Below are 13,732 nucleotides of genomic sequence, written 5' to 3'. Positions count from 1 at the left end.
TAAAAATTTTTTTTTTTTTATAAATTTATTTATTTTTTTATTGGCTGTGTTGAGTTTTCATTGCTGCATGCAGGCTTTCTCTAGTCGCTGCGAGCGGGGGCTACTTTTTGTTGTGGTGCGAGGGCTCATTGCCGTGGCTTCTCTTGCTGCAGAGCACAGGCTCTAGGCACGTGGGCTTCAGTAGTTGCAGCACATGGGCTCAATAGTTGTGGCTCACGGACTTAGTTGCTCCACGGCATGTGGGATCTTCCTGGAGCAGGGATCGAACCTGTGTCCCCAGCACTGACAGGCAGATTCTTAACCACTGCGCCACCAGGGAAGCCCCCCACAAACACTTTTTAATCAGCTTATTAATTCTTATAAAAATTGCATAGTGATTTTTATATGGATTGTATTAAAGCTATCAGTTTGAGGAAAATTGACATCACAACTATCTTGAGTCTTCCAATCTATAAACATAGTATATCTCTCCATTTATTTAAATCTTTCCTTTATTTCTGCAGGATTTTGTAGTTTTGAACATAGAGATTTTACACATTTTATAAAATATATTCACGAGTACTTTTAGTTTCTTGATGCTATTTTAGATGGAATTATTATTTTATAGACTTTATTTTTAGATTTTTAGGGACAGTTTTAGGTTTACAGGAAAATTGAACAGAAAATACAGAGAATTTCTATATACTCGCTCACAACACCTCCCTCTCCCACTTTTCCTATTAAGTATTTCTCCCTTGCATCAGTGTGATACACACATAACTTTTACACTTGATTAGTCAATATTGATATATTTTTATTAACTAAAATCCATAGTTTACATTAGGCTCCAGTCCTTGTATTTTATGGGTTTTGCCAAGCACATAATGACATGTATCTATCATTACAGTATCATACAGAGTATTTTTACTGCCCTAAAAATCCTCTGAGCTTCCCCTGTTCCTCCCTCCATCCCACTAATCCTTGTGGGAAAAGAAAACTGATTTTTTTTTACAGTCTCCATAGTTTTTCCTTTTCCAGAATATCTTATAGTTGGAATGTATGTAGCATACTCTAGAAGCTGCTGCCTGAGGGTCAAGCTTCTAATTTACCACACATCTAGGGACAGACACAATTCTCCATGGAGACCTGAGAGGCTGGCAGGTACCTCTTCCACGTTATCCTCTGGTCCACTCCATGTCACCGGTGTCTCGCTGGCATGAGCTGTACACTAATCTGGTGCCCTGGCTTTGTGGCTGCCTCTTAGGGGATACATCCCTTGATCACTCGCATTCATGGGTCCCAGGGCACTATAACAAAGAAACAGTTCTTACCTAACTATCCCCCCAGGGCTTAGCTCGGAGGGTGCAAGCTAAAAAGTCTAGTTCCCAGTCTCTCCCTGAAAGATCTACTTGCATACTTTAAAAGCTGCTACTGAGGATCCAGCTTCTAGTCAGCCTGCATCTAGATGCTGACTGAGATCCCCACTTTGGGACACTTTCAGGTCCTGGCATACCCTCAACTAGTGGGAGCCAGAGACCAAAGAATTCTTCTTGGACAATCACAAAGATTTGAGAGACAACTAGGGGCTAGGGCCTGGTTGAATGATAAGGTTCATCTCCTACAGAAGACTGCTGCATCAATATTGGGAAAGGTTTCTGTTTTACCTAATAATGCTGCGAAACCAACACAGAGTCAAGGAAACAGAGGACTATTTGCCAGACAGAAGAAGAGAAAACTCCAGAAACAGACCTGAATGAAACAGAGATAAGTGATTTACCTGATAAAGAGTTCAAAATAATGGTCATAAAGGTATATGGTCAACAAGTTAAGGAGTCTTTTAGAATTGAAAGAGAGAGAAAGTTTCCCAGACAAGCAGAAACTTAAAGGAGTTCATCACCAATAGACTGGGCTTAGAAGAAATGTTAAAGCAACTTCTTCAAGCTGAAATTAAAAGATGCTAATTAGTGACAGGAAAACATATGGAAGTATAAATCTCATTGGTAACAGTAAATGTGTATTTAAATTCAGAATACTCTAATGTTGTAATATGGTGAGTAAATTACTTATAAATCTAGTATGAAGGTTAAAAAAGAAAAGTAGTAAGGATAACTGTACAGTAATTTGTTAATGGATACTCAGGGTAAAGAGATGTAAATTGTGGTATTGAAAACGTAAAAAGTGAAGGGGGAGGCAAGTAAAAATATAGTTTTAGTATGCATTTTACCTTGAGTTATCAGCTTAAAAGACTGTTATACATATAAGATGCTTTATATAAGCCTCATTGCTACAAGGCTAAAACCTATGATAGATACACAAGATAAAGGCAAAAGAATCTAAGCATACATTAAGTCACAAACAGAAAAAGAGAACAAGAAAGAAACAAAGAAGTTACAAAATATCCAGAAAATAGTTAACTAAAGGGTAGTAGTAAGTCCTACCTATCAATAATTACTTTAATTTTCTTTTTTTTTTAATTGTGGCACACGGGCTTAGTTGCTCCGTGGCATGTGGGATTTTCCAGGAGCAGGGATCGAACCCGTGTCCCCTGCATTGGCAGGCAGATTCTCAACCACTGCGCCACCTAGGAAGCCCTACTTTAAATATAAATGGACTAAATTTCTCCAGTCAAAAAACATAGAGTGGCTTAATGGATTAAAAAAACAAGGATCCAACTATGTGCTGCCTTCAGGAGATACCTCTGCTTTTAAGACACACAGATTGAAAGTGAAGAGGTGGAAAAAGATATTCCATGCAAATGGAAACCAAAGAAAGCAGTAGTATCTATGCTTATATAAGATAAAACAGACTTTAAGACAAAGTCTGTAATAAGAGACAAGGTCATTATATAATGATAATAGGAGATAACTTTTGTAAATGTGCACCCAACATAGGAGCTCCTAAATATATAAAGTACAGATACTGCTATTTTGTTTTATTTTTGGTTTTTACAAATTGAAGGTTTGTGGCAGCCCTGTGTTGAGCAGGTATACAGGTGCCATTTTTCCAAGAACATTACTTTTAAATTAAGGTATATGCATTGTGTGTGCATTTTTTTTAGATAACACTGTTGCACATTTACTAGCCTACAGTGTGGTGTAAACAAAACTTTTATAGATACTAGGAAATCAGAAAATTTGTGTGACTCACTTTATTGCGATATTTACTCTATTGCATTGATCTGGAACTGAGCCTGCAATATCTCCCAAATCATTCCTATAAATATTAACAGAACTGAAGGCAAAAATAGACAGCAACACAATAATAGTAGAGGATTTCAGTACTCCTATTTTAACAATGGATAGATCATCCAGGTAGAAAATCAACAAGGAAACATTGGACTCAAAGTACACATTAGACCAGATAGGCTTAATGGACATTAACACAACATTCCATCTAACAACAGTAGAATACACATTCTTATTAATTGTACACAGAACATTCTCCAGGATAGATCATATGTTCAGCTACAAAACAAACATTAATAAATTTAAGATTAATCATATTAAGCATCTTTTCTGACCACAATGGTATGAAACTAGAAATCAGTTACAAGAAGACAACTGGAAAATTCAGAAATATCTTGAGATTAAACAACATGCTACTGAACAATCAATGGGTCAAAGAAGAAATCAAAAGAGAAATCAACATAGTATTAGAAGTCCTAGCCAGGACAATTAGGCAAGAAAAAGAAACAAAAGGCTTCCTCGGGGGAGAGGGGGTTGCTGTGTGACTTGCAGGTTCTCAGTTCACTGACCAGGGATTGAACCCAGGCCATGGCAGTGAAAGCCCAGAATCCTAACCACTAGGCCACCAGGGAACTCTCAAAAGGTTTCCAAATTGGAAAGGAAGAAGTAAAACTCACTATTTGCAGGTGACATGATACTATTGAGATATATATATATATATATATATATATATATATATATATATATATATAAAATCTTAAAGACTGCACCAGAAAAACTGTTGGAACTAATTGATGAATTCATTAAAGTTGCAGGATGCAAAATCAATATGAAAAAATATGTTAGGTTTCTATACACTAATAAAGAACTATCTGAGGAATTTTAAAAATCCCATTTATGATTGCATCAAAAAGAATAAAATACCTAGGAATAAATTTAATCAATGAAGTGAAAGATCTGTACACTGAAAACTGTACGACATTGATGAAAGAAATTGAGGAAGACACAAATAAATGGAAAGATATTCTGTACTTATGAATTGGAAGAATTAATATTGTTAAATTGTTCATACTACCTTAAATTATTTACAGATTCAGTGCAATCCTTATCAACATTTCAATGGCATTTTTCACAGAAAGAGAAAAATCTATCCCAAAATTTGTATGGAACACAAAAGACCCCAAAGAGCCAAAGCAATCTTGAGAAAGAACAACAAAACTGGAGGTATCACATTTCCTGACTGCAGATTATAATACAAAGTTATAATGATCAAAACAGTATGGTGGACTTCCCTGGTGGCACAGTGGTTAAGAATCCACCTGCCAGTGCAGGGGACATGGGTTCAGTTCCTGCTCCAGGAAGATCCCACATGCCACAGAGCAGTTAAGCCTTTGTGCCACAACTACTGAGCCTGTGCTCTAGAGCCCATGAGCCACAACAGGCGAGCCCACTTGCCATAACTACTGAAGCCTGTGCACCTAGAGCCTGTGCTCTGCAACAAGAGAAGCCACTGCAGTGAGAAGCCTGTGCACCTCAATGAAGAGTAGCCCCTGCTCGCCACAATTAGAGAAAGCCTGCATGCAGCAAAACAGCCAGTAAATAAAATAAATTTAAAATATATACAAAAAATAAAATAAAAAAATAAAATAAAATGATAATTGAAAAAAAATACAGTATGATGGTATTGGTATGAAAACAGACACATAGATCAAAGGCACAGGATAGAGATCCCAGAATTAAACCCATGCGTATATGGTCAGTTAATTTCCAGCAAGGGAGCCAAGAATATACAATGGAGAAAGGATACTTTTTTCACTAAATGGTAGTGGGAAAACTAGACCCCTGTCTTACATCATACACAAAAGAACAACGCAAAATGGATTACAGACTTGAATGTAAGACCTGAAACCATAAAACTCCTAGAAGACATAGGGCATGAAACCTTAACATGGGTCTTGGCAGTGATTTTTTGGATTTGGCACCTAAAGCAAATGCAACAAAAGCAAAAATAAACAAGTGAAATTATATCAAACTAAAAAGCTTCTGCACGGCAAAGAGAACCATCAATAAAATGAAGAATCAGGCTACAGAATGGGAGAAAATATTTGCAAATCATGTATCTGATAAGGTATTAATATCTGAAATTTATAAAAAAAACCTTGTAACTCAATAGGGAAAAAATCAGGGCAGATTTTTCCTCTACTGGGCAGAGTAACTGAATAGACATTTTTTCAAAGGAGACATACAATGGCCAACAGGTACATGAAAAGGTGTTCAACATCAGTTGCATTTATTAGGGAAATGCAAGTCAAAACCTCAGTGTGGATAAGTGTTGGCAAGGATATGGAAAAAAGGGAACCCTTGTGTGCTGTGGGTGGGAATGTAAATTGGCGTAGCCAGTATGGAAAACAGTAGGGAGACTTCACTGCTCGCTGTATATTCCAAAGGAAAGCAGATCATTATGTTGAAGAGATACGTGCATCCCCATGTTCTTGGCAGCATTATTTACAATAGCAAAGACATGGAAATAACCTAGTGCCTGTCAACAGTTAAAGGGATAATCACCCCACCCAACACACACACAGAGGAATATTATGCAGCCATCAAAATGAAGGGAATCCCACCCTTTGCAATAATATGGGTGCACCTCGAGGGCATCATGCGCAGTGAAACAAGTCAGACAGGTAAATACAGATACTGCATGATCTCACTTATCTGCGGAATCTGTAAAAATCAAACTCATAGCAAAGGAGCGTAGATTGGTGTAGTCAGAGATGGGAGTGGGGGCATAGGAGAGGGGGCTGTAAAATGGGTGAAGGTGATTAAAACATACAAACTTCCAGTTATAAGTAATTTCTGGGGATGGGTACAGCATAGGATCTGTAGTTAACAATACTATGTTGTATATTTCAAAGTTGCTAAGAGAATAGATCCTATAAGGAAAAAATTGAATCTCTCTGGTGATGGATGTTAACTTATTCTGGTAATCATGCTGTAATAAATATCTGCCCTATCGTCGTGTTGTGTACCTTAATCATACAATATTATATGTCAGTTGTATAGCAATAAAATTGGAAAACATAATTATTGGATAGGAATAGATTGAGCAATGAGGGTTGGAATAGTAAGAATGGGAGAAACTAATAATTGGAATTTGTGGAAAAAGGAAAGGTTAATAACACCAGAACTGAGACACTTCTTTGGGAAAGACCTCCAGTATTCTTCTTACTTACTGCAAGTAATAAATCCTTCCTTCTCCCGAACAACAACAACAAAAATACCCAAAACCAGAACCTATAAACATTTTTCTTCCCTTTAAAAGTGATGGCACTCCCATAATGTATTTTTTTAATTAATTAATTTATCTATTGGCTGCATTGGGTCTTTGTTGCTGCACAAGGGCTTTCTCTAGTTATGGCGAGCGGAGGCTACTCTTCATTGTGGTGCACGGGCTTCTCATTGTGGTGACTCCTCTTGGTGCAGAGCATAGTCTTCTAGGGCGGTCTGAGAAGGAAAACTTTTCATTGATCGCTGCTAAAGATAGACATATTTTTCAACTCTTAACAGTAAACCAGGCAGATTTGGCATCAGTTCCCCACCTACAATTTGATGAATTGAATTTCTTGATTTTACTGTTAGCAGTTATTCTTTAATCTACTAGAGAGCTCTTAAAATTTCCCAATCAGGAAAATCATGTGTATAAATCTGCTTTTATTCACTAAATGGAGCTTTATTGAAGAGTGATGTCTGCTAGGAAGAGTAAAACCGGTTCCTAAAACTTTGATTGCAAAGAATATGTGGAATGTCATACTTTTAAAAATACCTTTTCTGTAATCCAGGCATGCCTAAAGTGGTAGAAACTACTAGAATTGGGCTTTTTAAGAGACTTGCTGGTATGACTCTAAAAATTCATATACATATGCATTGTAACATTAACATGTTTAATGAGTTCCAAGTGATTGCCTTTTATTCACTAGAAGAATAAACATCTACTTACTGAATTTACATAATTTCTCTCCTTCCTTCTACTATTAAAAAAAAAGAGGGAAGGTAATATAAACATAGTTAATTTTTTTTAAACATATAATTTTTTACTGCTGTCCTTAGAAACCATTTTTTAAAAATAAGGTTAAAGTATAACATAATGCTTACCTTGGGTATTCCATTTGACCTGGTTCTTGAGCTAACTTTTTCATGTTATCTGCTGGTAACTGTAAATAAACCATTTAATATCTTTGTAAAATGGAAAGTCTAACTAGCCTATGTCTTAACACTAATGGATTTAAATGAAATAATACCAGCTTCTTGCTAGGTGAATTCTAGGAGTTTTTAGAGTTAATTAGGGTTCTCCTTACTTTTGCATATTATTTTGTATAAATATTAGGTTATGTCACTAGGAATCTGTTTCTTTTATTCAAGATCATAATTATTACTCAATATTTATTAAGTACCAATTATATGCAAGAAACTAAAAGAGGTGTGACAGGATCCCTAACTTCAAGGGCTTATAATCAGATTGAATATTAGAATACATATCAATATAATCTGATATATGGTAGGGGGCAGATGGTGGTATAGACAGTGGTGCTATAAGCATTAATGATGAATTGGTTATGAAAGGTTTCACAAAGGATGTAAGATATGAATCAGGCCTTAAAAAAGACAGAAGACTTAAGAGACCATTCTAGGTATCAGAGCTAAGGGCTGATATTCCTTTGGTTTATGTAGGAGCTTTAATACATGGATTTAAATAGGGAGTTATTATTGAAGGAACTCAAGTGATAAACTAGAGTTTGTAATTGGGAAGTAGGAAATAGTTTTGAGCAGTGAGTGGTGATAAACAAATAGGATTTTTAAAAATTTAATCATTCAGTTAGTTTGATTTCTCTAATGAGAGGTGCCACATAAAGTAGTATTGAATATTATTCATCTTTCAGAGGTACAGATTAAGTTGTGCTGATGTCTCATGAATAGGTTAGAATTGATATCATAAGTATGAGTGTTTGCTATGTTTGTGGGAGGTAAAATGATTGTTCTGATCTACAAGCAGATGTTTAAAAAAACCACACTTTTCCCAGCTGAATGTGGTTATTGACTTTCTGCAGGTTTCTGACCTGGCAAGTGCTACTGTGTGTTTTTTGAATCCATACATGCACATATACATGGGTATGAGGGCTGTGAGTGATTACTAAACCTATCTCACACGAGTCCAAGTGCAATGGAGAAAGCTAATGACAAGCATTATGAAAACAAGCTCCATTTGTTAGGGAAAAAGTGAACAGAAAAGAGAAGTATGAAGAGCAATAGACAAGGTAGAATAGGTTTCCAAATCTTCTAAGTGAGACTGTTATACTAGTGATAATTGATAAAACTTTCGGAGTTAGTTCAATGCTCAAAATTGTCTGGATAGGCTAAGATACCCTTTACCTGTTCTCAAAAAAATGTATGATATAAGGGAAGGAAGTATAGCCTGACAGTTTATCGTATATAGACACATGACCACCTGTTAAGATGGGACTATCTAAATAAAACATCTTAAATTTTATTTCTCTCTTCTCTCTCATTTTTTTTGGCTGTGCTGCATGGATTGCGGGATCTTAGTTCCCTAACCAGGGATTGAACCCATGCTCGCGGCACTGAGCGCGCGGAGTCCCACCTACTGGACCGCCAGGGAATTTCCTATTTCTCTTTCTTTACTCATATTGTTTGAGGGACTTTGGGTAGACAACAAAGGTAATTGAAGGATATTTGATGAAATTGTAATAAGAGAAAGAGTGAGGAGAAATATAAATTCATAATGTTGTTCATGTAGGAAATCCAGTAATTGCTGACCTATTCTTACCACCCTGATTTTTTACCTTAACACAGTATACATTATGAATGTAGATGTATTATTTCCTGAATTCCGGGAAATGTATTTTATTAATGCAAAGAAAACAGACAGGAAAGATGAAAATAAATAGTTTAACTACTGTAATGAAGTAAAGAGATTATATTCTTGGATCATGTGCCCATTTGTATATTCAGCTCATAGGTTTGTGCCTGTTCCTGTACTAGGGAATTAAAGGTGTCTATAAGAAGCTTACAGTCTAGAGATATTTGCTTTCTTGTGTACATGCAGTAGTAACCAAGCAGTTCTAATTCTCTTCTTCCTTAAAATTTTAAGGAAAATCTTTAATGAAAGTGAAACAAAAGTATATGTTTAGTCTGTGATTGGTGATAACAGAATTTTTTTTGTTAAGGATACTCACCTAGATTATCAAAAGTAGCAACAAAATTATCTCATTGTAAACTTTGTCTTGGGCTTAGTCCTGAATTGAGAAACTGGAGAATTCTGGTAGGGATGAATTTTGTTTAAGATTTCTTATTTTTCAGATTTATTCTCACATTGCGGTTGTGCAAAGGATCTGCTTCAGGCACTCTGTCATTGTATACTCAGTCCACAGTGAAAACTAGACCAAAAGTTGAGCTTTCCAAATCTTTAGTCTAGGACTACTTTGTACCACTAGGATTTTGGAAAGGGCTTCGTAGAAGTAGCTAGGTCAGTAACTTGTTTGGACTTCATGATTGCTGTCAGTGCTTGACAAATGGTGGGGATGGAGGAGTGGGACAGTGAATAGTGAGTAGCTTCATTTCTGATAGGTTCTGTCCAAATTAAAGGGAAGAGCTTTTAATTCCCCTCAGTTTATTTAACTTGGCTGAAACCCCACCATGTCTTTGTTAGCCAGTGATGAAAAAGCCAACAAATAGCTTTCTTTTGAGTCATATGTACAACACAAGAAGGAAGCATTTTTTAAAAAATATTTAATTATTTGTTTATTGGCCGCATTGGGTCTTTGTTGCTGCACGTAGGCTTTCTCTAGTTGCGGTGAGTGGGATCTACTCTTCGTTGTGGTGCGAGGGCTTCTCTTGTTGCAGAGCACAGGTTCCAGGCATGTGGGCGCAGTAGTTATGGCTCATGGGCTCTGCAGCGCAGGCTCAGTAGTTGTGGGGGCAGAGGCTTAGTTGCTCCGTGGCATGTGGGATCTTCCTAGACCAGGGGCTGAACCTGTGTCCTCTATATTGGCAGGAGGATTCTTAACCACTGTGCCACCAGGGAAGTCTGAAGAAAGCATTTTATGTTAAAGGATTGTGTGTTCCTTTAGCTGCCATGGTCTGTAGCCTACTGAGCCTATGTTACTAGATGAATTTGCTAGTCCAGATGGCTAAACTGTTGCAGGATATAAAACCAAAATCCATTTCAGGAACCTGTCCACTTTGCTCAGTTTTGGATAGGGTCCATTCTGATTAGTGGTAACTCTCCTAATTTGTTTTAAAATATAACTTTTTTTTAAATAAATTTATTTATGTATTTGTTTTATTGGCTGTGTTGGGTCTTTTTTGCTGCACACGGACTTTCTTTTAGTTGTGGTGAGTGGGAGCTACTCTTCATTGTGGTGTGTGGGCTCCTCATTGCCGTGGCTTCTCTTGTTGCAGAGCACACGGGCTCTAGGCGCGTGGGCTTCAGTAGTTGCAGCACATGGGCTCAATAGTTGTGGCACACAGGCTTAGTTGCTCCGCAGCCTGTGGGATCTTCTTGGAGCAGGGATCGAACCCGTGTCCCCTGCATTGGCAGGCGGATTCTTAACTACTGCGCCACCTAGGAAGCCAAAAATATAACTTTTAACTGTATGCTTTCTTGATTTTTTTTTTTTTTTTGCCTAGGTTACACAATATCCTCCTATGCCTGAGACCTACAGACTACGTGTCCTACAAGAACTAATGAATGATTTTTCATCTCCTGGAGATAAATTAGAAACATAAATATGGTGCCAAAAGAACTCCTTACCTTACTCTGACTACGGTTTATTTGGACATACTTTTGTATTGAAGAGAGGTATACAAGTTAAGGCTACCTGTGCAGAGACTCTGTCGTGTAGGATCATGGACCATCCTAGTAGGGAAAAGGATGAAAGACAACGGGCAACTAAACCCATGGCACAAAGGAGTGGACACTGTTCTCGACCATCTGGCTCCTCGACATCATCTGGGGTTCTTATGGTGGGACCCAACTTCAGGGTTGGCAAGAAGATAGGGTGTGGGAACTTCGGAGAGCTCAGATTAGGTAAGAACTTGGTTATATTATTGTCTTAGACTAACAACAACAACAACAACAACAGCAGCAGCAGCAGCAGGTATAATAAGCTTTGGTGTATTTCAAGACAGCAGTTTATAATTTTTTTTTTAGCAGTTTATAATTTTATGAGTTCTTGTAATGAGGACATGTTAAAAGAACTGAAGAATTTGTAAAGGAGACTATTGTCATTATCAGATGTTTGTTAGCCAAGGTTCATCCTCTTTGTATGTTACAGGATTTTAAATTTTCCACCAGTTCTAAGATTTTATGATGTAGGGAGATCTGCATACAGATATCAGTAAAATGAAGATTCTGATTTAGTTGGTCAGAGAGAGAGAGCCCTGTATTCTGTCTTTTTAACAAACTCCCAGTTGATCGAGATGCTGTTGGTCTTTGAACCACACTTTGAGAAGGGGTTAAGGCCTTGTTTTAATTCAGACTCTACCCCTAGTAAGGGAAGAGTAAATCCTTACTCTGTAATACCCATACTTAGTCTGCAAGGAGATACATCAGTGTTTAGAGAGGTTTTCCAACTTATACTATGTTTGTATTCCTTCCTGAAAGTCCCAACATTAGGATTGAGCTAGAACTCCAGGGAGAAACTTTGCAATTTTTATTTCCCAACCAAGGAGAGGATTTTTTTTTTTTTTTGACTGTACCTGTATATATATTTTTTTATTCTTATTTTTTTAATTTTTTGGGGGGTACACCAAGTTCAATCATCTGTTTTTATACACATATCCCTGTATTCCCTCCCTTCCTTGACTCCCCCCCCCGAGGGGATTTTTTTTTTTTTAATATTTATTTATTTATTTGGTTTGGCTGGCTCCTTAGTTGCAGCCCCAGGGCTCCTTAGTTGCAGTATGTGAACTCTTAGTTTCGGCATGTCTGTGGGATCTAGTTCCCTGACCAGGGATCCAACCCGGGCCTCCTGCATTGGGAGCACAGAGTCTAATCCACTGCGCCACCAGGGAAGTCCCAAGGAGAGGATTTTTTATTTCAAGTACTAATTTATGAGTGAGATGATGAATGATGATAAAATTAACCAGTTTGAAGATGTGAAATTGGGAAGACGGTACATTGGGTATTTAGAAACGTTTTATGGCCCTTCCTAGGTGAATGGGGAAGAGAAAACGAAAGATCTTATAAATATGTGAAGTTGGTCGTCAGCTTGGAGGTTGTGATGAGATCCTTTTTAGGCTAAAGTGTGTTCTTATTTTTCATAGCTGCTGAGACTGTAGTATTATGAAGACCCATTTTAAGAGGCTTTGCCCTTTGAGGGAGCAGGAGCATGGGAGCACAAGATGGTTACTGTTGATTACTTCTGCTACTTCTGATGTTTTTTCAAAAGAAGATTGAAAAAAATCTTACCTCTCATCTCCCCATAGAGAGATTGAGGGAAAGATCACTGCACTCGCCAGAGATCACTGGATGCAGAATTGAATTTAGGAATGCTGAGAATGAATTTATTTTTACCGCTAGAAGGCTGGCAGCCTGGAATTTTAAGACCTGACTAGGATAATGAAAGGCTTTTTATATTTAGTGATGTGTTCATGTTCAGGTTAGCAAAGCCAGCAGATGCTACTGAAAATAGGAGTAAGATGTGTAATTTCACACTGCTTGAGTTCTTACCAACTATTGAGTTGCTTCAGCAGCTAGGTTTGTGAATATTCACTTATATAAGGGATTGACTTTGCTCTAACATCACAGTAGTACTTGAGTTAAATAGATTATGACATAAATATCCACAAAATTACTGCTGAGAGGCAGTTTATAATGCATATAAATTCATTCTTTCTCAAAACATCATAAAATTGTTTAATTTCTATAAAGATGAAGAAAAACCCTGGTCAATGAAAACCAGAAATGTATTTTATTTAATTACTTAAGTCTGGATTTGTATTATATGATCTTTATGTTTACACAGGAATGGAAAAATCTATTCAGGTGAAAGTATAAATGTGTAGCTCATGTATATTTTCAGAGTGGTAAAGTGTTATTTTTTATTTCCTCCAATGAATCTGGGGTGATTATGATGGGTCTCATTTTGACTTGCCTTGTAGTCGGTAGAAGGAACTTATCTTTCTTTTCAAGTGGTTTTATTCTTGTGTGCTGATGAGGTTTTCATTAGCCCTGGGACCATTATTGTTAGGGCATTGTATCTAGGAATACTTTGTATCAACAGAAACCAGAAAAGGAACTTTTGGAATCATTTGACATCTTCCTGACAACAGGGTGTGCTGTATACCCTATTCCATTGTCCTCTTGCTGTGGTGTTAGTAAGTAGAAGATTGTGCACACAAGGGAAGGTTGTAAACTGGAAAATTTCAAGCTCAAGGCAGGTGCAGATAGGCCTCCACCCAGGCTACCATTACAAGGCTGAGCTTTCTTCAAATTCATTTCTTTCTCTAGCTACACTGTCTCTGCTGTCCCTCAAATAGTCAAGTGCATT

General features: G+C 37.2%; 1 protein-coding gene across 10 annotated transcripts in view; it reads left to right on the top strand.

The window, feature by feature from the left end:
• Positions 1 to 13,732, top strand: part of CSNK1G1 (casein kinase 1 gamma 1) — a 164,403-nt gene that overhangs the window by 58,671 nt on the left and 92,000 nt on the right. For 9 of the 10 annotated variants that reach the window (XR_009051412.1, XR_009051413.1, XM_057722805.1 and 6 more), the window contains one exon: positions 10,869 to 11,268. Coding sequence is in view for 7 of the 10 variants with exons in the window: in XM_057722805.1 (XP_057578788.1) it covers positions 11,088 to 11,268 (181 nt within the window). In the remaining 3 variants the exon portion in view is untranslated. Of the gene's footprint in view, positions 1 to 10,868; positions 11,269 to 13,732 lie in introns of those variants that run through there. The other variant, XM_057722810.1, reaches the window with a different exon arrangement.

Source organism: Hippopotamus amphibius, chromosome 2 (assembly GCF_030028045.1).
Source record: "Hippopotamus amphibius kiboko isolate mHipAmp2 chromosome 2, mHipAmp2.hap2, whole genome shotgun sequence".
In the NCBI taxonomy this organism is placed as follows: Eukaryota; Metazoa; Chordata; class Mammalia; order Artiodactyla; family Hippopotamidae; genus Hippopotamus; species Hippopotamus amphibius.
Note: the sequence above shows the minus strand (reverse complement) of the source record. Positions and strands in the feature narration are given on the sequence as shown.